We start from the raw sequence: 14074 nt of genomic DNA, 5'->3' as shown, positions 1-14074 counted from the left end.
CCAATATTATTAAGTATATGTCTGTTATTGTAAATTCAATTACACTCTTAATGTTTAAATATGTATTATTTAACTTTCACTTAATTCAAAAATGTCTTGTTGAATTGCTTTTGTACTTAAAATATTGTGAACTTTGAGGTTGTAATACTGATAAGTGAAACAATTCTGAAATATGTAAACTAGCATTATCCAGCACTGACAACTATTTCTGAAAGATACTTCTTCTCAGGTATAACCTCCCTGAGTCAGTACTGCTCTGTATAAGCACAATTTTTGTTCACCACTAGCCTTGAAAACTCCCTAAAATCACAAGTTTGTGTGCAAATGGCCATACAACAATTCTTCACCAATAAGAGTGCAGTACACTTCTAGTACAGCAGGCTCTTCCTATACCAATTGTTCAACCATCATTTTAAGATTAGGCAAAAAAAAAAAAAAAGAAGAAGAAGAAGAAGAAAGCCCACTAGAGCCAGGGAGAATGGGAATGGAGAAGATAAGTATCTACTCAAAAACACAAGCTGATGATGGTAATCGAAACAATTCTGGAACACAGGTTAACATTTTCTAATACTGAAAATGTATTTCTGGTAGATACTAATCTCCTTTTCAAATAGAATCTCACATTAAAGTTGTGGAGAGACAAGTGCAAAAGGTATCTAGATGACCCCTTTCAAGAAGCAACTGAAGGGAACCCATGGGGTGCCCATCCTGTACCTTAGAAGAGTATAGGGGCAAACCCATAGGAGATCACATCCCACCTGTACCAGGGTGAACTCTTTGCCTGTAAAGAAGAGGTGTGTCACGAGGTTTGGGAGAAGACAAGCACAGGGCAGAATCTTAATCACATGCATCCCAATTAATGTAGTGTGGTCAGGGTATGTCACATTGTATACGGTGGGCTAACTCCAGTTCAAATCCGGGTAATATTGGGTAAGTTTTGTTTGGTACAGATTTACCTCAATTACAGTGAAACAGGAGGGAAAGTATCACCTGTTCAGCATACAAATGAAGGGCTCATGCCAGCTAGTCCTGCATCTATCCAACACCAGACCACTTAGGTACCCAAAATCCAGGCAGCAGTAGGATTGGGGAAAGCCAGCCATACAAGGTGGTTCAACTCCAGGATAAAACTAGGTGGCCTCAGGTACCTTTCATTTATAGTCTGCATTAGGAGGAGGATCTTTACCATCTTCATAAATAAAGGCTTATGTTAGGAGATCATGCACCTATCCAACACCAGATCATCCAGGAACCTGACATACGATAGCAGTAAAATAAAGTAAACCCAGTTGGTGAGGTGAACTGTATATGGATGGTCAATTCCAGACCAAAACCAAGCAGCTGATTATTTTTCATCTGGTCTACAGTAGAAGAGTGCCCCTATCATCTAGCTGTAAAAGTGAAATGTACTACAGCAATGAAATACCACTATCCTACTTTCTACTGAGTGGAATTGGTAACATTAAGGAGGAATCCTCCATGATTCACCACCCCAGCATATAGGAACTGGTGACTGATAAGGACCACAATGCTCCACTAGAAGGGGATGAAAGCACACTGGGAAGCCCAGAACAGTGCAACATCATAAGATAATGCAATGAGTGGCCATGAAAACCTTATATTTAAAGACAGGCCATCACCAGATTTTTTCAACTAAGCATGGTAGATCAGTAGCTATCCTTTTTCTGTTTTACTTATGATAGTCTATGAAGGGGTCTTGTTCATGAAAGTAAGCACTGCACAGATATCTCTAGCAATTTTTTCAAACACCCCATCTCATAAGTGAGTATTATATTAGGTCTTGAAGGCCCTACACTGTGCATATTTAGGATAAGTGAACCCTGTCAGGTATCACTTGCTACTGAGTGGAAGCCAGTGTGGTATGATAGGGACTCTGAGAAGAAAAGACAAAAAGAACTTACCCAGTCAGATCAGTAGGATGTAGAATGGTACTGAAGGCAGCCTGTAGCCTGATAATGAAGTAAAAGCTGGATGATGAAGACAGTGTGAGGGATCACACATATGCACCATAAACAATCTCCCCCAATGGACTGTGCAAGTGAGCAGCTAGTAAGGCATCAGATTTGATGAGAGATCACCTGGAAGCTCAAGAAGCATCCTGATCCAACAAAAATTATGGAAAACAGATCAGTTGACAAAGCCACCCAGTAAAAATAATAGATATATTGCAGGTGGAAGTGGAATTCCAAGAAATGAACAGAAACCATAAAAAGTTGCTGTTCAGGCCACATAACAATGAACAAGACGAAGTAGATGATAGTATCAGAGTCAAAATAAAGGTGAGATACTGATGAGAGAGATACAGGAGTAAAGGCATTGTCATATTCAAGTGCTGATGGTTTAGAGAAAAATGTAATCAGGATAGAGAAGAATAAAGGAATAACAGAAGAGAATACAGAAAGAATTGATGGCATGCATGTAGAAACAATGACAACCACAGGTAAAAAGGAGGATAAAATTTAAGTGAGAGATGGTACAAGGATTAGGAGGTCAAAATTTCAAAAGGAGGAAGATAAGGGATACAGGACAAAATTCAGGCCTTATTGGGGTGGGTGTAAGGACAGAGAAAAAAAGTGTTAAAGAGAACAGAACTGTATACTGAAGAGGAGAAAAAATTATGGCAAAAGGGAAACCACAAAACAATAAAAAGAACAACTAGGAAACAGCAATGGTTGATACTAATAAACCTTGGTCAATAAGCCACATGAAGAATTCCTAAAGATGAAGGGAAGGACAAGAGAAGGAGGAAGGAATTGTGCAGTGACTAACTGCAAAAAATATACAATATTCATTTGTAGACAAGGATGGAAGAAGGAAGACTGCATGCACGCACACACACAGGGTCTAGAACATTTTTCTAGGGCCTGAACAAAATCTACATGAGAATTCAGAGTGATGATACAGTTGGATGGTAGAGGAAGGAAAGAAAGTGAAGAAAAAGATAACATGAAAGAGGTAGAAGAGAAGGTCCAGAGAAGGTTCAACAGAAAAAACAACAGTGGAGAAACACAGCTACCATTAGGACCCAACAGGGAGTATTCCAAATGAAGGAGAAGAAAAAAAAAAAGGATGGTAAATATAGAAAAAGAGGTCAATGCAACCTTGACTGAGTACATCTTCCACTAGGAATGAAGGAAGGATGCAGAATAGAACACTAGAAAAGCAGAAGTCTGTTGCTGTGGCAAGTAGAAACTGTTTCTATAAGAGTAGTACTCTGATGAGAGCAAAGTCACTTGAAAGTCTGAGGATTAAAAGATCCAATGACACAATAAATTACATGGAAGCCTAAGTCCCCCAAAGAGAGAACCTCCCATGCAGAAAAAGGCCATTGCTATGGAAACCATTCATTCCATGTCCAAAAGAAATTAGATAATGAGTGCACGTAAGAAGAAGTCTACAGTTTGGACAACTAACACAGAAGATCTGCCTCCTAGGAGAAAGAAATGACTGTGGCTTATTTGGATGAAGCTTAATGCAAAAATAAGCATCTCACACGTTCACCTTGTTCGTAGACCTGAAGCAAAATACCACTGTGGTGATAAGTCTTCATGATAAATCAAGGGAGGTTGAGAAACCAACTGAGACTTGAAATATCTATGACCACATACCAATCCCCTGGTTTTGTGGGAAAAAATTAAAAGACAGGAATAAAATTCTGGAGGCGGAGAAACCCATTCAATAGCATATTTAACCAATAGGACCAACATTGCCATGTACAGACGTTGTCAAGAAAAATGATTGTTTGGAAGAGGGACAGTAACAGGAACAGGAGAAAGTGGAGAAGGATATAAAGGAAAAACGTGAAGGGTAATACTCTGATAGAACTTTTACTGCTCTACTGCTAACAGAAGGCAAAGGTCCACAAATCAAACTAAACAGGCCCTACTGTTCCTGAGTGCATAGAACAGTCACAACTGATACTTAAGATAAAGGCAAGAATAACATATAGCAAAATATGTAACCATTTATTCAGAACTGAGTTTAATTTGTCCTATTTTATTCTGTAGGAATGATGTAAATGCTAACCCTACCTATCATGTTTGCATTGTTTGTGAAGGATTGATATTAGCCATCCCTGCATTTACTTACTTTTTTGAAAAGTTGTTTCTTTACTTGTAATACTATAGGGCTGAGATTCTGGGACATCCTGCATGTACGTGTAATACACTTATGTAGGTAATCTTTTAACCTTATACAGAAATTCTCTGAACAACTTACTGATAAAAGGTGGTCTGACAGACATATCTCCTGGCTTATATAAGAAGTGATATTCCTTCCATCCTGATGTTTTAGAGTTACTTCCTTCAATCACAACTTCTGGTCTACCACCAACCCCAGTCATTCTTCAGAAAGAAAATACACTCTTAATGTTATCATACAACAAAATCATCAGTTTAAGTACAAATCATAATAATTGCTCAATAGTGAAGTTAATTGACCAATCATAACTCCATCACAGAATTTCCACCTTATGTTCAAAATACCACTTAGACAGTGAAGGAAACATTACTTGTTAACAGAAGCTCTTACTCTGAAGCTATCCAGAACTTTGCAAGACAGACTGTTTCTGGAATTTGTATTGGTTGATAAGTTTGTTTTGTTTTTGAATTTTCGTGCAAAGCTACACGAGAGCTATCTGCACTAGCTGTCCCTAATTTAGCAGTGTAAGACTAGAGGGAAGGCAGCTAGTCATCACCACCCACTGTCAACTCTTGGGCTACTCTTTTACCAACAAATAGTGGGATTGACCATCACATTATAATGCTCCCATGGCTGAAAGGGCAAGTATGTTTGATGTGACTGGTATTCGAACCCACATGGTTGATAAGACTTGAAATCAAACTTTACAGCAAAGACAAGAATATTGTACAAATTTCACAAAAAGTTCATTAAAAATTATTATTTTAATTTAGAAAATAAACATATATACACTGTCAGACTAAAGTATCTAATACTTCAGTTTAAATTAGAGGTAGAACATCAATATCACTTAGACCAGTGGTTCTCAAACTTTGTATTCATGACCAAACTGAATTTTTAATTTTTATTTTGATAGCCTACAATGGGATCTATTATCACTATGCTGCTGCTTATGTTTTGTAATCATATAACTTATCATGGACCACCTGATGGGAGCCCCATGTATCCTTTAAAACTATTGTCTTAGACTTCAGTGGATAATATACACAACTTAAATCTACTTAAATTACTTTGCTTAAAATTTTGAAAGCAGTAAAAATTTTAATGGTTTAATGTAGCATGAAGTGAAATAAATTTTATTTTACTTACTAAGAGGGGAAATCAAAATGTCTATTTATAACACGTAGCAACTATCAGCATGACAAAAAAGGGATTACAGCAGAGAGAAACATTAAAAGTAAAATACAAAACAAAAAATCCTAATTGTAACTCTTAAAATATTCATTAGTTAAATAGCCTGTTTTTTATAAAAAAGTAAAAGTCAATAAAATAAGATACAGTTATTAACTTTACTTTTATTTCAAATTATTTAAGTTGATTTTATTCACAATGTTCTCCAAGTTATATGGTCTATATTAAGTAGTTAAGCTATACTGAGCACACACAAGTCTTTCCAGCTACTTTGTGATTTGTAAATCTAATGTCACAAAGAAATTCTGTTGGACCCAATAACTGCAGTTAAATCATGTGTATTATTGAGTGAATGTTGTGTGGAATTAAATTTTATTGTTTTATCATAATACACTTTTGTTTTTCTGCTATTTAAAGAAAAAAAATTTCTTAAAAAATACAACTTTTTTATAATGAATATACTAAGCAATACTACTAGGTGAAGTGTAAAAACTGGTTACTACAATACATATTTGCAGAACATGAAGTATTACTAACTGCACAAATCAGATACTAAAATAATGCAAAAAGTTCACAAGGTGTTACAGAAATTAATATGTAAAAAGCAAGTGGTTATTATGAAGAACTCTTCGTCAAGTTACTATCTACACAGAGTAGAACTAAAAGTTAACTAAGCAATCAAAGTACCTAATTTAAAATTGGTTTGTTTTGAATTTTGCGCAAAGTTACACGAGGGCTATCTGCACTAGTTGTCCCTAATTTTGCAGTGTAAGACTAGCGGGAAGGCAACTAGTCATCACCACCCACTGCCAACTCTTGGGCTAATCTTTTACCAATGAATAGTGGGATTGACCGTCACATTATAATGCCCCCATGGCTGAAAGGGCAAGCATGTTTGGTGTGATGTAGATTCGAACCTGCAACCCTCATAATACAAGTCGAGTGTCTTAACCACCTGGCCATGCCAGGCCACCTAATTTAAAATACCAGCCTTACTAGGGTTGTTTGGGTACCCTAACTGTTGTCGATATTTTCTGATGTAATAATTTGGTTTAATGGATAATCAAACATATTCAACATAACTATTACACTCAAATTGCTCTGTTTGGCAGCTTAAAATTATAAACATCTGTTATGTATTAAAGCAAGAAACAGAGATATGCACTGATAATGCAGAAGAGATTGACCAGATTTTTATGTATGACAAACTGCATATTTTCATCTAGAGAAAGAATATGTCCTCAATAATTAAAACCAAAACACTATATCAAGAATTTACACCACTGTTAGTAGTATTGTAACAAAACTTGAAAGTACATTTGCAGGATCCAACAAGATGGTAAAAATTAACTTTACCTACATTAAAATACACATGAAAAAGTAACAGACTGTAAATGTGTCAAAATAACTAGCAAGGATAATAATGATATTAACAGTTTTAAGAAAACAAGCAATCTACACATGCACACACACACACACGCTTGTTCCAATGTACTTTATAAATATACACATAAAATCCTAAAAAACGTACCTTCTGAATAAACCATAAGAATTTGCAATCTGAAATTTGTCAACTTTAGAATTCCAACGATGAATAATGGGCCACAATGTTTGATAGCTCTGTCTATCTACCACTGTATGAGGCACCTTCAAAGAGCAAAATCAATTATAAAAAGGTTTATCTTCTAAACTTCTAAAAACAGCAACATCCATTAAATAAATGAAAAAACAACTGAGACAAAAAAAAAGAGGGAATTTCTGTGAAACATTTAATAAACCAATAGCAATCCACTAACTATTATCTATCATAAATATTTAATATAAACCCTAATAAATGCATGATTAATCATTTTTATATTTCATTTTCAAGCTATAATATTTATCTCTAATAATAGTTTATTCATTACTACCTAACAACAAAACAAACATTTCCAACACTAGCAGCAAACCTGTACAAATGAAAAATTACAATGATTTAACCAATTCACTGTGGCAGCAGTTTATTTTGTTTGTTTAAAATTGTTTAGGTAATTTGTTATGATGTTGGCTTTTGCTACATAGTTTCAAAACCATAAATGAGTCATTTATGACTTTATGGCAGAATCTTTGTTTTGTCACACAGTCACTCACTTTTAGTGGCATTCAAGAATTACTATCAATTCCAGTCCTATGTCTTTCAGTTACTTAATTTTTTCCTTTAAATTCACTTCAGCCCTGTTGTAACATGATCCCATATTCAGAAACTGCATTATAAGGAGATCCTTTTAAAAGTGCCAAGCCAGTAGCCAGAATAATACAGAACTACAGATAAGCTGGTTAAAGTGACTTCATGAATAGATAAACCATCTGATATGATGTTAAAAAAAAAAAAAAAGTGACTTCTAGCTACAAATAAAAACAATTAATTCAAATACATTGAATTTTATTTCTTCTGGTAATAAAAATTTGATCCACATTTATAGAGAGAAAAATGGTGTTCATTCATAATTGGGAAAGTTCACTGGCCAAATCTCTTAATTAGTCATAAGGCTGACATCTACCTACATGTTTTATTACTCAAAATTTATTAAAATAATAATGAAAACAGAACTGACAATCCAGAAGTTGACAAAAAATGCAGTTTTATCAAGTGTGGAGCACTTATACTTTAATAATGTTCAACACATCATGAAAGGGTAAGTTTAAATAAAAAGCTGTGGTCCAAGACAGACCAGCATTATACTGAGTTCCATGTTATAGTAGATCTCCAGTGTATACATACATACAGCACACTTCTACAGACATCCAGTTTTCATGACTTATTAGGGACAGATATTGGGGCATTTCAAACATTCACTGCTTTGATTTTTCCCAGAGTAACATGGAGGAAAAGCTATAATATAAATGAAAAAATAGCTGATTTTCCCCTTCTTTTCCAAGGTTATTATAGCTGAGCTGCAGTTACAAAGCAGTGAAAGTCAGACAATGCACCATAACTTATCCACAAACACTTGTTAAACTTGCAGAGAGATGTTTTAATTAAATGACTGTCATAAAATGTAAGGAACATAATAATAGAAGACTTGGAATTTCTTTCAGGTGCATTGTACAAGGTAACTATATTTCTTTGAGAATATAGGGAGAGAGTGCTAGTATGTGCTATAGGAGCACTAAGTTCAATGCACAATTCCACCATGGGGCACTATTATATTCGGCTCTCAAGAAATACAATAATGTGTCCATGTGTCTGCCATTAACAGATGTGGACAATTATTGGCAGGGCAATGAGAAATAATATTCTATATATTTTCACCAAGTTTCCTCAAAATAAGATTATTTTTGACTGAATTATAGAGCAAAACTAAACAAAAAAATCAATACCAACTTAACAGATAGGGACGTTTTATTTTCATGACCTTGAAACATTTTGAGACCAGAGAATAATGTACTTCCAGTAAGAACGGTTCAAATATTGATTAAAAGATGTTCTCATTTCACTTATCAATGCACTCAAATATACACAAGTCTATATGTGAAAAAGTAATAAAGTTTCAATTACCAGGCTGACAGCAAATAACCAAAGTGATACACCACCCCAAAATACTACTCCCACCATATAAAACACTTTTCTAAAATGTCCACTAGATGTTAAGCATCTGAAAAAAAAGAAAGTCATACACCCAAATTATATGCTGAAATTTGCTGCAGAATTATAAAAAGTTATATTCACAATACAGTGCAAAATTCACTGAAATATGTGAAAAAAATCTGATGAAAATAAACTTTACTTGTAAGAAACACTCTAGACGTTAACTATTCCAATATTTTGTATTATGTTTCTACCTGATACTTAAAGGTTCAAATTCAACAAAAGTAAGTTTTGATCATTTTTTTCCCTTTAATGTAACACATTAGCATACAGTATCTAAAACATCACATTCTTACATTATAAACTACATTTAATTTGAACATTATATGTATAAACTGTGTAACATACACACAACTTCTCATTACATGTAAAAAAACGAGTGAACACTATTACTAGCAGTCTTACCAGAATCTAAGTAATAAGCTAACAATATTTGATTTTAGTACATACATTTATGTATATTTGGTATGTAACCACTTTGCTCTTGAGTGTCATGAAATAATCACAAAAAGTTGCCAAACATCCCTTTAGGGAGACAATGTTTTCAACAGCACAACTAAAAAAGGTTGAACTATATGGTGTAGATTATATACCACTTTATTTTAATACAATGCAAATTATCCTACAAAATAACAGCATGTACAAGAAATCAATCAAATTCAGCACTAAACAGAAAATAAAAGTAAATTAATAGTTTTGATCATTCATTCATTATACTGAGATAAATAAACTACAGAAGACATGCAAAACACGATGGATGTTTGTGTTTATGGTAGATTTTATTTTTATAACACATGTACCTCAGCATAATAATAATAACAACAACAGATAAGCCACATACAAATTACATTAGATAAAAACCAATTAATCATGATATGTAACTATTATTACCTGTACACTGCTGCTAGAATATTCACTACAAGTGAAAGTGCTCCAAAACAAATGGTAACAGGCATCATCTTCTTCAGAGCCAATTCGAAATCTTTGGCAGTAAAAGCTTGAAACATAATTCAAATAAATTGTTTATATCAGTAATAACTTTGTATATTATTCTAATTTGTAATAAAATTGTCATTAAAGATAATTTAAGTGTGTGTTAGACTTGAACAAGGCAATGAAGATAAAATACTACAAAAGTAACAACAGAAAAAAATATTTTACATTAAAATTAAATATTTATTTAATGCTATGGCAGATTTCGACCCTATTACAAGGGATCGGTCAGTTTGACTGACCTTGTAACAACTATTAATACCAGTTTGTATTTGTGGGATCAGTTCATTGGAAGAAGGAAGATTTCTGGAACAGATGGTTTACATTTAAATAGAGTAGGAGCAGGCTTGTTTGCTAAGGTTATTAACTCAACAGTAAAAGAAGTTTTAAACAAAGACTAAACAGTGGTGAGAACCAGGAAAACTATGTGCAAAAAGAAGAAGAGGCAGAGCAAAAGTTAACATAGGAAATTAATATAAAGTAGTTTTAAGAATAGGCTTAACTGTCACTACTGTAATGCTATAAATATACAGAATAAAAAGATGATCTTAGAACACTAGTAGGAATGGAGGGTTTTGTTACAATGGGAATAACTGAAACATGGTTAAACATAGATGATTTTGATGACAGAAGTTTTTGAAATACAGGAATATTTAATAGGGATAGAGTATTAAAGAGGGGGGAGAGGATTTATACAAGTTACATCCTGTTGAAGTTGAGGATAAAGAAAACAACAATGAGATTGAATCCAGTTGGGTTTCTTTTAGTGAAAATAAAGGGGTGGGAATTTGTTACAGACCACCAAATGATACTGATGAAATTAGTAAGAAACTTTACAATGATATAAAGATTTCACTTGTTAATGAAGTCATGATTAAGGGTGATTTTAATTTCAGGCATACAGATTGAAAAATGCTAAAGTCAAAGATGGCTTTTTCATCAATTAGCCAAAGAACCTATCAAACACAATGCTATTTTAGATTCACTGTTACTTTCAAATGTAGAGAGTAGAAACTGGAATATCTAGATGCAAGTGATCATTGCTGTATCAAACTCAATGGTTTGCTACATATGGAAATAAGGAATACTGATATTTTGGCTATAAATTTCACTAAGCAAATTTTGAAGGGATGTCACAAGAACTGTCTGTTGTCAATTGTAATACTGAATTATTTGGAGACACTAATCAAATGTGAAAAATGTGTAACAATTTTTTAAATATTCAATATAAACATATTTTTTATATAAAGAAAAGGGTAGCTGTAATTAAAAAAACCAGGTTGGCTCACAAAGAGTACAAGATAAAATTAAAGAAAAGCATCATATATTTAAAGGCCTGGCATGGCCAAGTGCATAAGGCGTGCGACTCTTAATCTGAGGGTCGCGGGTTCACACCTGCGTCCCGCCAAAACATGCTCGCCCTCCCAGCCGTGGGGGCGTTATAATGTGACGGTCAATCCCACTATTTGTTGGTAAAAGAGTAGCCCAAGAGTTGGCGGTGGGTGGTGATGACTAGCTGCCTTCCCTCTAGTCTTACACTGCTAAATTAGGGATGGCTCGATGCAATGGGCTAACAACCTACTCACTTAAATACTTGTCGAAGAATCCACAAGCGATTGCAGCCCTATGTTCCTAGATGGAATCTAATGGTGATAACTAACTAACTATAATATATTTAAGGAATTTACACGAACTGGTATGACAGGAGATTTAGAAGATTATAACAGATCAAGAGAGTTGGTGAAACAGGAAATGAAGACAAAAAAGAATGCATGAAAAAAATTTAACAGTAAGGATTTCTTTAAATACATTAAGGGTAAACAAAATGTTAGGAAAGGAGTAGTAGTTTTGAAGAGTGATAGAGGAATGTTCAAATTTGATGATAACAAGATGGGTGGGTTATTAAATCATCTTTTTTTTGGGTTTTTACTAATGAAAACATAAGTATTGCACATCTTGAACAATTAATATATGGAAGCCAATTAGAACTAGATGACTGCATTATATCTGAGCTGGTTAAGAAAACATTAGAAAGTTTAAAGAATGATAAAGCTCCTGGACCAGATAATATTTCCTCATGACCTTTGAAAGAGGTTAAAGATTGAACATGTGAGCCACTTGCTACTATTTTTTTTGTAGGTCCTTGAATAGTGGGCAGGTATCCAGACAATTTGAAGTTAGCTGATGTAACACTTCTTTCTAACAGAGGTGATAAAAATGATCCCAGTAATTATAGATCCATTACTTTTACATCAGTTATGAGAAAAGTTCTGGAAAGTCTGATAAAGGATGCTTTGCAAAGTCATTTAACAAAGTTTAGAATTTTATTAGATAGTCAACATGGTTTCACTGAGGGAAAATCATGCTTTACAAATCTTTTGACATTCCTTGAAAAGGTTGCTGCTTACGTGGACAAGGGTAAGGATGTAGATTTGGCATTTCTGGATTTTCAGAAAGCAGTTGGCAAGATACCACATGAAAGGCTTGTACAAAAAATCAGCTCTGTAGTTGTGGGTGATAAATTAGCAAATCAGATAGAAGAGTGGCTGGATGGAAGAAAGAAGAGGGTTGTTACAAATGGAGTTCAGTCAAACTGGATTAGTGTCACAAGTAGGGTACCACAGGGCTCAGTCTTAGGACACTTGTTCTTTTTTATTTACATCACTGGCACAGAAAAGGAATGGCCAATAAACGACTTAAATTTACAGATGATAAAAGCCTTCAGTGTTACCAGTTGTGAAGAGAATGCTGCCTGTTTATTATAAAAATATTTAGATCATTTAGTGAGTTGAGCAAATAAATGACAAATGTGTTATGATAATTTAAATGGGAATAAATCTTGATAATGTTAGGAGGGAAAGGAATCTTGGTGTAATAGTTGATCAGTTTCTAAAGCAATCAAAGCAGTGGATGTTGCTAATGGTAGGGCAAATAGGATTTTAAGATGTATCTACAGAAATACTGAATACATGTCTAAAGAGGTTATAATTTCATTGTATAAGTTGCTGGTCAGGCCACATTTGAAATATTGTATTCAGAGTCTTGGGGTCCTTACCTTACAAAAGACATTAAATTGTTAGAAGGGTTTCAGAGAATGGTACCTGGAATAGAGGGATTGTCATATGAGGAGAGACTGAAGTATTTCAAACTGTTTTCTCTTGCAATAAAAGAAGACTTGCAGATGATCTGATTGAGGTGTTATCTTTTTTTCATACTTAATGGAGAGAATGGTAGAACTATGGGAAAGAAATATAAATTTTGGCAGAGTATGGAGTCATCTTCAGCTAAGACAGTTTCATTTTTATAACATGGTGGTTGGTATTTCAAATGTGTTGCCTTTGCAGTAAATTAAATTTTAAAAGAAAGTCTGATTAGTAAATGAATGATAAGAACTGGCTTTAAGGTTTTTTTAAATTTTAATTTAGTTTAGGAGATGAAAAACACAAGATGAATCAATAAGTCCCATGTTGTCCCAAAACATTATGTTATTGAGTTTCCTCAGGAGACAATAACCCTGGTAGTTCAAATAAGAAAAAATCATGAGAATATTTTAAATTTTTTTCTCCCATTTCCTCTAAGTTTTATTATCAATTCTAATAAATTTTTAAGCTTTATATTTAATTACTTTTGTTTGGAAATATATAACAATAAATAAAAACAAAACAAGAAATTTAGCAATTAGTGGCTTACTAAACTTGCTTTTTCCTCTCACTATTTTGGATACTCATAAAAATAGTTAACAAAACATTCATATAGCCACTGTAGATTTTTTTGTTTATTTTAGAACACAGCCACACTGGACTATCTGTTGTATCCACAGCAGAGAACAGAACCCCTGATTTTAGTGTTATAACTTAAAACTACTGTAATTTATCCAGCTTTCTAACTAACCTAAAAAGTATATTACATTACAAAATCCTATTACTGCTCAGGAAAACATCTTTATTCTAAACAAAAAGCTTTCCTTGCAAATGATCAAACTTAACCATCAAATCAAAACAATCACTTGATACACTGCTGGCCAAAATCTTAAGGCCAATGAACATAAAGAAAAAATATGCATTTTCCATTGTTAGACTCAACCACTTATTTGAGTAGAGC

The 14074-nt window shown here is 33.8% G+C and overlaps 1 protein-coding gene across 1 annotated transcript in view; it reads right to left on the bottom strand.

The window, feature by feature from the left end:
* Positions 1 to 14074, bottom strand: part of LOC143226424 (lipase maturation factor 2-like) — a 65094-nt gene that overhangs the window by 10987 nt on the left and 40033 nt on the right. Inside the window, exons 9-12 of the mRNA XM_076457362.1 lie at positions 9872 to 9977; positions 8891 to 8987; positions 6884 to 6999; positions 4240 to 4364 (exon numbers count right to left, since the gene is read on the bottom strand). Coding sequence (XP_076313477.1) covers positions 4240 to 4364; positions 6884 to 6999; positions 8891 to 8987; positions 9872 to 9977 — 444 coding nt within the window. The remainder of the gene's footprint in view (positions 1 to 4239; positions 4365 to 6883; positions 7000 to 8890; positions 8988 to 9871; positions 9978 to 14074) is intronic.

This window comes from Tachypleus tridentatus, chromosome 9 (assembly GCF_004210375.1).
Source record: "Tachypleus tridentatus isolate NWPU-2018 chromosome 9, ASM421037v1, whole genome shotgun sequence".
In the NCBI taxonomy this organism is placed as follows: domain Eukaryota; kingdom Metazoa; phylum Arthropoda; class Merostomata; order Xiphosura; family Limulidae; genus Tachypleus; species Tachypleus tridentatus.
Note: the sequence above shows the minus strand (reverse complement) of the source record. Positions and strands in the feature narration are given on the sequence as shown.